This window comes from Zea mays, chromosome 1 (genome assembly GCF_902167145.1).
Source record: "Zea mays cultivar B73 chromosome 1, Zm-B73-REFERENCE-NAM-5.0, whole genome shotgun sequence".
Taxonomy (NCBI): domain Eukaryota; kingdom Viridiplantae; phylum Streptophyta; class Magnoliopsida; order Poales; family Poaceae; genus Zea; species Zea mays.
Window position 1 is genome coordinate 143861788 of NC_050096.1, and position 10186 is coordinate 143871973.

The 10186-nt window shown below is 48.5% G+C and overlaps 1 protein-coding gene across 1 annotated transcript; it reads right to left on the minus strand.

Annotated features, from left to right (window-relative positions):
* Positions 1–594: 594 nt before the first annotated feature.
* On the minus strand, positions 595–2747 carry LOC103639152 (tryptamine hydroxycinnamoyltransferase 2). Its single transcript, XM_008661943.3, has 2 exons — positions 2070–2747; positions 595–1888 (listed from the first exon to the last, which is right to left on the minus strand). Exons 1-2 carry the CDS (start codon positions 2457–2459, stop codon positions 953–955), a joined length of 1326 nt encoding a protein of 441 aa, XP_008660165.1. The 5' UTR covers positions 2460–2747; the 3' UTR covers positions 595–952.
* Between the last annotated feature and the right edge of the window lie 7439 nt (positions 2748–10186).

The following is a 10186-nucleotide window of genomic DNA, read 5'->3' on the forward strand; positions in this document are numbered from 1 at the left end:
AAATAGGTAGCAAAATAAGGGTGAAATAAGAAGGCTCATGGAGATATCTCTCTTATTCCTCTCTAATTTCTCGTGATCCCTGATCACCAAATCAGCCTTAAGCATCAATTCAATTCCTTAGTCCTACTTGGCGACAATATGGTTTGCAGTTGGTACCTTTTGGAAACATCGCGACAACATGGTTGTGATGCTTGGTGTAATATTTCTGTTATGGCAATGTAAAGTTCCTCTATCATGTAAACGGTGTGAAACCTTGAACACTCAGTCTATTTTGGTGGCACATGGGAATGAAAATGAATCACTAACATAACGAAGAAAATTTTTGAATTTATCACACGAAAATAATATAAATAGATTTTAGTACGAACCGACTAATAATTAAAGCATCTCCAAAATACTAGGCTCGTAAAGCTAAACTTTGACTATTTAACAGAAAAATAAATATCCAACAGACTCGTTGTTTGACTCGTCGAGCTATCAGACTCTCTAAATTGGCTCTCTCATTAGTTAAACTAGATAGATAGTTAGTTAGAGTGAGATGCTATAGAGTGTAATCTTTATAAATCGGTAAATAGTGAGTCGAATAGAGAGATAAAAATTAAAAGTCACTTGCAGATGCGCTCTTAATACTTTTAGACGACTATATTTTTAATACATTGAATTTGCTGGCTCTCAGTCTTCGAATATACTTACAAAGGTAGTGTTTACACGTGTACGTTTTTAGATGTGAATGTGCACAAGCTAGCGTTGTGAATCTCTATGTGTGTACTGTGTATGAAGAATAATTGGTCATACGTAATATACACAATTGGTCATGTACATATAACAGATGCCCACGTACGTACGTAATCAACACGATATCGCTTGCAGTATTACAAAGACGTACGTGGCTGTGTACTACGTAGATATACCGCGCGCGGACATACTCGTCTTTGTTTTGTTGAGCTAGCGATCAATCCATGGAGTAGCAGATGTGTTTGAAGGCATCAACGTGGTCATCGTCGAGAGCCATGAAGAGGTCGACGCCACCCTTGGCCGCGCACGACGGCACCAGGATCATGAGACCCTCGACGGGGAGGTCGGGCGGCAGGAAGGCGCACGGTGCCCCGTACCCGAAGTCGAGGTCATGGAATCTGAACCCCAGCCAGCTGTCCACCTCCAGGTCCGGGCAGAAGGCCGTGCCCGGACCCGCGGCCGTGGACGCCAGCTCCTCGCCGGCGCGTTCCGCCATGTCCCCGAAGTCGACGAAGGACTGGATGTACTCGGCGTCGACGCGCGCGACGGCGTCGCGGATGGCGCCGACCACCGCGGCGTAGCTGGAGGACAGCAGCTCCCGGGCCTGCATCCGCGGGAACGCCCACAGCACCATGTTACCGAAGTACTCCATGGGCACCGGAGGGTCGGCGCGGCCCCTGCAGTTCACGGCGACCCTTATCTGCGTGAACTCCTCCGGCGCCAGGTCCCGCGCCGCCGTGACCTTCTTCCAGACGTGCGCCAGGAGGCACTGGAACGTGGTGCACCGGCCGCCCACGCGGGCCTTGAGGTCGGCGATGAACTGCTCCGGGAAGTTGATGCCGAGGTTCTTGATCCTGTCCATGGGGAGGACGGCGTAGGGGCGGCTCGAGCTATGCTCGCCGCGGAACTCGATGTTCCGGTGGTCGAACCTGGGCACGGGCGGGTTGCGTGGGACGGCGATGGCCGCGCGGTCGGTGAAGGGCGACGGTAGATCGGCTGCCGAGGCGCTGCGCACGGCCGTGGCCCAGGCCGCGTAGAAGGAGCTCATGGACTGCCCGTCGGCGACGAGGTGTTGGCACACCGTGCCGATCACCAGGCCGCCGCACGTGTACCGCGTCAGCTGGACCTGGAAGAGAGGCTCGTCCTCACGTTCCTGCACCACCGTACCACCGCGTACCACACAGTATAAGCGCACGGTGTGCATGCATATATATCACCATAAATTAACTAAATAAATTTTAACTGACAGGATACATACAAAAAGACCCAAATACGCGTCTTACTAGAACTTCTTCACCCAAAGGGACTAGTAGTTAGCTAGTAATAGAAGTTACCTTATCAGCCTTGGGGTACAGTTCGTTGATGTGCGCCGTCACGTCGTGAGCCACCAGCGCGTCGGCAAGGTCGGCGTCGGCGGTGGCCTCCACGACAAGCACCCCGGCGTCGTTGAGGAGGAAGCACTTCCTGCCGCGGTCGTCGACACCCATGCGGGCCGACAGGTGCGGGTACCTCGCGACCACAGCGAGGAGGCCATCCACTATGGCCTCGTTGTCCGGCGCAGGCGCGTACCACGCGAAGACGGTCGGGATGTAGCCGTCGGTGGAGGCGCGGTCGAAGGACGTCAGCCGGGACAGGCTGCCGCCGCCGCCGCGGGAGGACGCCGGTGGTGGGGGTTTCAGCACCGTGCGGCGCGTTATGTCCACCGTCACTAACGTGGTCGTCATCGTCGTCGGCTTAGCTTGGTAGCTGCTAGCTAATGATCAATGGACTAGCTAGCTAGCAGATGATGATGAGAATAATGATTGTGATGAAAAACCAACAAGTGAGTTTTTTCCTCAATGATATGCGTGTTGAGTAGGGTGCCTGTGTACATATGCTTTATAGGGGATTCGTTATGCTGTGCACGCAAAACATGGGCGGGCAAAGGAGGAGCTGGCTAGCTGCATGCTGGCGTGGCGTGGGAAACTGATGGCCAGGGGCACCAACCACGACCCAGCAGCGCGGTCGAAAACAGATCTGCTACTGGTCTGTTGTAATACTTATATAAATTATTCACCAAAAAATTTCAAAATTTTTTATTGGTTGTCTTCGTTCTCTGTATAATATTTTTTTAATTTAACTAACTGATGTTATTATTTACTACATTCAATATGTTTTAGCACAACACGACTAATGAAATGAGCGATTAGAAGAGAGTTCATAACGACTGATTGAACGAACAAAGATTATAAAATGACATAATTCCATCATACAGAAACCAAATAAGAGAAAGTTTGTAAACTCAAGTTTCTAAAATAAGTCACATGAACTCAAACTTATAAAAAAGATAGATAAAAATATGACGTGATTGCTAAATGCACGCATCAATAAAAATTGGATGTGCTCCATATAAATTATGCTACTTCGTAGCAATTACTAACGTTTAAAACCAACAAATAACCTTTTACTTTACTGTTAGTGTGACAAATCATTGTTGCTCCATCTAATTTAGCAATCTCAAACACCATGGAGTCCATTGCGCCAATGTGGTCTCAGAAACAATCTAATGTTTGCAAGAGCCAAAAACGTTGTGTCGTACTTGCGCTGTAGCCTTGACCCGTAGTGCTGGTCTGACCCGATACGATTATATATTTTTATTTTACAAAAAAACGTATATATATATATATATATATAATTTATATTCAATATTAAAATTATCTAATCATGATGTTCTACTGGTTAGACAACTTTATCCAGTGTCTTTTGCCTTTTTTCATGCGGGCATGGGTTCGAACCCTACCTTCTCCACCGTTTTTTAATATTTTATGCTGATTTAATCAAATGAGCCGACGGGCTAACGGGCTGGCCCGGCACAGTCAACCGTTTGGCCATCTATAAACGTGCAGCGGTTTAGTTTGAAATAACTGTGAGAATTTCTTTGTAAAAAGATGACACGAGACGACCGTTGAAACTTGTGCTTCAAGTATCTCTACTACTACTTAAGTCCCTAGTGTAGGCGTGCACAATTTTTGGTTCTGCCGTCTACCGTCGCCCACGCTCTCCTCTCTCGCGCTCCCGCTCTCTCGGCAGCCATCGTGGAAGGGGAATCTCCAACCATGGAAGGTCCGCGTAGTTCCATGGAAGGTCCGACCCTGCTCTCCTCTCTGCTGTCTCTCCCGCCCACCATCTGCGCGCTCTCTGGCCGCCATCTCCGCGTCGCCGCTCTCTTCTCTGCGCGGTCTCTCGCCGCCAGACCCGCCCGCCATCTCCTCTCTGCTGTCTCCAAATTTGCGCGCTCTCTTGACGCCAGACCCGCCCGCCATCTCCTCTCTGCTGTCTCCAAATATGCGCGCTCTCTCGCCCCGGCTGCTCCCCCTCCGCGATACTCCCCGCCTGCAGGTAGAAGAAGGCCAGCGCCGCCCGGATCACAGCCGGGGCCTCGCCTGCGCCCGACCCCTGGCTGCTCCCCCTCCGCGATACGCCCCGCCTGCGGGTAGAAGAAGGCCAACGCCTTGGCCAGCGCCGCTCAGATCACGGTCGGGGCCTCGCCCGCGCCCGACCGGAAGATGTGCGTCGACTCCACCAGGATCCGGAAAGGAATCACCGCAAGGAAACCTCTGCGCCCTTGTCCTCCCGTCTTCGGCGCCCCACACCATGTCCGTCGCGACCTCCGCCCCACCCCCACCTCCAGGTCATCCAGCCTCATCCCAATCGCGACAAGCCAGAGGAGAGCGCGAGCAAATCCCCAATCCGCATGCCACCGCTTCCCCTCTCCGTCTCCTCCAAATCCAATCGTCTCCAACCGTCAATCCGCCCGCCACCTCCACCACCGAATCCCAGGCAGGCATGGAGTGCGAGCTAGAGGAGCTCCGTTGGGCGGCGTCGGCATCGTGGAGGGGGAGCAGCTGGGGCGCCCCGCCATCCGCTGCACCACCGACGACGTCTACTTCGCGGATCGTCTCCAACCATCGATCCGCCCGCCACCTCCACCACCGAATCCCAGGCAGGCATGGAGTGCGAGCCAGAGGAGCTCCGTTGGGCGACGTCGGCATCGTGGAGAGGGAGCAGCTGGGGCGCCCCGCCATCCGCTGCACCACCGACGACGTCTACTTCGCGGATCGTCTCCAACCGTCGATCCGCCCGCCACCTCCACCACCGAATCCCAGGCAGGCATGGAGTGCGAGCCAGAGGAGCTCCGTTGGGCGGCGTCGGCATCTACCGCTTGTCCGCCTACCACGCCGCCTTCGTGCTCCTCTTTGCCTACCACGCCGTCGCCATGCTCGTCTTCGTTGGCCTCCTCGTCGCCGTAGAGCATGGCTCCGGCGGATGCAGACGCGGATGAGTTGGTGATGGCGGCCGCCACCAAGGCTGCCGACAGTGGAGAAAGGTTGAGGTCTTGATCTCTAATACCCTGAATGGCAAGCCTCCATATTCCAGCTACGCATGTAGACACACGCTAATGTTAGAAATATGCCCTAGAGATAATCATAGAGATGAGCATATTTCTTTGTATCCATGATATATATATATTGCTTAATTGAATATCCATGGAAGGCACCTTGTATTGATTAGCAATTATGTGAATTGTTTGTGAGATTCTTTACTTATATGGTTATTTTAAATGATGTCCCTAGTCAGAGTCGATGACTAGCACATGTATTAGTTGATGACTACATTTCACAAGTCATGAACATGGAGATGTTAAATTAATAATGTGGGCGCATGTATGACATGAGGCTGGACCGACCCAACGTGAGATATTGTAATATAGTTCTCTTCTTGCAACATGAATATTGTATCCTTAGACCTAAGATTGTCGCATGTTCTCAAGATGTGAATTGACTTACTTAGGGACTATCAAACGCTATCCCGTAACTGGGTAGTTATAAAGGTAGTTTTGGGTTTGTCAGGAAGCATGCTATGAGGCATGGTCAGTCAAGATGGAATTTGTCCCTCTCTTTGTGAGAGAGATATCTCTGGGCCCCTCGAGTGATTGGATCAAGAAATGCATGGCCGTGCTAGGGTTAAGAGTTAACCATTGAAAGGATTCCAATTCACAGTATCGAGAAAGAGAGGTCAGCTTAGAGCCAGACCAAATATCGTGAGACAAAGGGAACAGCATGTACTTAATGTCGCAATGGTTCGTCTGATATGATCTTTACGTACACATAGGAGTTGACATGTCTTGCTAGAGGCCGCTGTCAATTATTGGGCCAAGTAAGAGTACTCGGGCTATGTCTATTTGTACGTGAACCTATAGGGTCACACACTTAAGGGGAAGGAAGCCTAATTCGGATTAGATCCGAAATTAGACTGGGCTTTAGGGTTAATGATGGGCCTCGGCGTCAGAAGCCCACCATAACGCCTATATAATGAGGGGCGGGGGCGCGGTTAAGAGATAACCTAATTCGCCACCTGCAAACCAGCAGCCGCCGCTCGCCTCTCGCCCTCGCCAAGCCGCCGTCGCGAACCTAGCAGTTCGGTACGCGACACTTCCTCCCTGTACGTGTGGATACCTCGGAGGTGCTGCATCTGGAGCACTTGGACGAACCGCGCGAGGACGTGAAGGACGCCGGCAACTGCACGACACTGCTCGACGCGTTCGTCTACATCGAGACGTCTTCCGCTGCTCTGCGCGTCTAGTAGTAATTCCATGACCTATAACCGCAGTAGTTCTTGGTATTATGGGGATGAAAATTTTGTTTTGCGCTAGCGTAGCCTCCCCGTAATCCTACAGTGGTATCAAAGCCAAGTTCTGCGTAGTTTTAGGTCTGGATCTAGGTTCATGAGATGGATCTACTTGATGCACGGTTTGATTAGATCAATTGGTTATAAAGGGTGAAGTAGATTACATCGGATATGACTGGAGAGATCAGTTCGTCCTTCTCTGTTATGTGCGCGACTTGCCCCTACCGGCTGGAATCACCATCGGGGCTAACTGCGTACACAACTAGCAGATTGATGTAACAGATCAACGTCATGAGTGTAATCTTCTTCGGGTCGAAAGTCTCGGATTTGGGTTGATTTGATCAACCGCATGAGATTTCCAGTGGAATTTCCATACATACGATGCATGGAATCCTGTGAGGTTTTCAGGGCGCTGCCCTGAGACCCGTGGGGGGCGGCTCCCCCCTTGACCCCCGCCCGCTGACCGGTCAGCGGGACCGCCGTGGCTATCTGCTGAAGTGGCGAACGTATAGAAACGTGTTTGTCTAACCTGTTTTTGCAGGACATCTTGTGATCGGTATGGCTATTGTGTATATGATGCATGTTAATAAATTATTCATGACCTGCGTGTCGTGACCAGGGCAATACGGCTGGAGCCACATGTATTGTCCAAATTTAATGTAATGACCTGCGTGTCAACATGTGATGATCCAAAGCGTATATGTAATTTGTTTACCAGCATACGTTAGATAGGTCTTGAAGGACTCATCACCTGGAGGATGGCATACCTATATCATGGAGATGGAGATCATCGTGATGGACAGATTATTGGAGATGGGGATCACCATGTGACAGCAAGCCATACCGAATCACAACTGTTGTGTGAATGCCATTCTTATTGTTCTACTTGTTTATATTGCATATATGTCATTGCGTGCGATGTTATAAGTAGGACGATCCCTCATAAATGTTTAAGCTTTAATGCCTCTCCAAACCTTGCACTATCATAAGTCTTGTACAATTGGTGGTGGGTCTATGAAATTAGGGTGCCACCAGTTTTCCTTGACTAGATAGGTTTGTATCGGATACGAACTGCAGAAAGGGTTGGTTAACTTAAAACAAAGTCAGCTTAATGGTTAAGGACTTTGAGGCATAAGGTTGGGAGCCGAGACATAGAGATGTCACCCAACAACAGGAGTCATATATATGATATGATTAGCAAGGAGTTGCTTACCGATCTACCTTGTCTTCTAGCGGTGATGCTAAAGCTCACTAGTAGACTTGTTAGTTGTGGATTCTGAATCACTAAGTATCAATCGAGGGATATTGATTTTAGTGGGAGTAGACTATTAAATGTTTAATATGATTTACTCTGTCATGGATATTTTTGTCTTAGTATTTTGCATTATTTTGTTGTAGATAAATGGCACCTAGCACACCAACATTTACTTTGCGATCAATTCTTGAAAAGGATAAGTTAAATGGAACAAACTATACGGATTGGATCCGTAACCTGAGAATTGTTCTCAGGGATGAAAAAAAGGAAGACGTTCTAGACACCCCACTACCAGAGGATCCTGGTGAAAATGCAACTGCTGCAGCTAAAACCGCTTACAAGAAAGCAATGGATACTAATCTTGAAGTGAGTTGCCTAATGCTTGCTTGCATTTAGCCTGAGCTGCAGATGCAGTTTGAGACAAACCATGAGGTACACGATATGATCGTGGCGCTCAAGGATATGTTCCAGACTCAGGCTAGGACTGAAAGGTTCAATGTGTCCAAAGCCTTTCTGGAATGCAAGCTAGCAGAAGGCACAACAGTTGGGCCACACGTAATCAAAATGGTTGGTTACAGTCAGAGGTTGGAGAAGCTAGGCTTCCCAATAAGCCAAGAGTTGGCCACTGACTTCATTTTGGCATCTCTTCCGCCTAGCTATGGAAACTTCATCACGAACTACCATATGCATGGGGCGGAGAGGGGCCTCAATGAACTATGTGGCATGCTGAAAACTGCAGAGGGGGACATAAAGAAAAGCGCTGCCAGCAGCGGCCATGTGATGGCGGTCCAAAACAAACCCAACTTTAAGAAGAAGGGTAAAACTCAAAAGAAGAAGGGCAAGGCAAAGGATACAGTATCCAAGCCAAATCAAAAGCCCAAGGCTGGACCAGCTGCAGATGCAGAGTGCTTTTATTGCAAAGAACTTGGTCACTGGAAAAGGAATTGCAAGCAGTACTTGGCCTCTATTAAGGATCGCGGCGGTAAGGGTACAGCCGCAGCAGGTACACTTGCTATTCACATTACAGAAATTTTTCTTGCTGATTCTTATATTAATTCTTGGGTATTTGATACCGGATCGGTTGCCCATATTTGCAATTCGATGCAGGGAATGATAAGAAGTAGAAGCGTGAAAAGAGGAGAGGTTGATTTCCGGGTAGGCAATAATGCAAGAGTTGCTGCGTTGACCGTCGGGACGATGCAACTCCACCTCCCATCAGGATTTATTTTGGAGTTAAATAATTGTTATCTAGTTCCTAGTATGAGTCGAAACATTATGTCTCCTTCATGTTTGATGAAGGATGGTTATTCATTTGCGAGTGAAAACAATGGTTGTGTGATCTCTAAGAATGGCATGTTTGTGGCTTTTGCATCCATTATGAATGGGTTATTCATTTTAAATCTTGATGATGCACCTATCTGTAATATTAGTGCTAAAAAGCCTCGGCCTAATGATTTAAGTCCTACCTACATGTGGCACTGTCGTTTGGGTCATATAAGTGAGAATCGCATGAAGAAGCTTCATTCTGATGGGCTTTTAACTTCGTTTGATTTTGAATCATACGAGACATGTGAAGCTTGCTTACTTGGTAAGATGACCAAGGCGCCCTTCACGGGTTTACCGGAGAGGACGTTAGATTTATTGGAACTCATACATACTAATGTGTGCGAACCAATGAGTACGACAGCTAGGGGAGGATTCCAATACTTCATAACCTTCACTGATGATTTTAGTAGATATGGGTATGTCTACTTAATGAAACACAAGTCTGAATCCTTAGAAAAGTTCAAAGAGTTTCAGAATGAAGTAGAAAATCAGCGTGGCAAGAAAATTAAAGCACTGCGATCAGATCGTGGTGGTGAATATTTGAGTCATGAGTTTAGCAATCATCTAAAGAGTTGTGGAATTGTTCCACAGCTTACGCCGCCTGGAACGCCTCAGAGGAATGGCGTGTCTGAGCGACGTAATTGGACTTTATTGGATATGGTTCGATCAATGATGAGCCAGTCGGACCTACCTTTGTCGTTTTGGGGATACGCTCTAGAAACAGCAGCTTTCACACTAAATAGGGTACCGTCTAAGTCCGTAGTTAAGACACCATATGAGATGTGGACTGGGAAGACTCCCAGTTTGTCTTTTCTGAAGATTTGGGGTTGTGAGGTTTACGTCAAGCGACTACAGTCGGATAAACTCACTCCAAAATCGGACAAGTGCATGTTCGTGGGATATCCAAAGGAAACTTTAGGATATTACTTTTACCACCGGTCAGAGGGCAAAGTGTTTGTCGCCCGGAACGGTGTGTTCTTAGAGAAAGAGTTTCTCAAAAGAGAGAAAAGTAAACAAAAGGTGTATCTTGAAGAAGTTCAGGATGAGCCAGTGGGACAAGATTCAACAAGTGATGCTAATGTAGCAGAACAAGTTGAGACGTCTATGGCAAGAGAATCACCACCACAACCACGAAGGTCAGCAAGGCTTCGCAAGGCACGAGGAGAAGTGCTATTGTTGGGCAATGGGGAAGTGTTGTTGTTA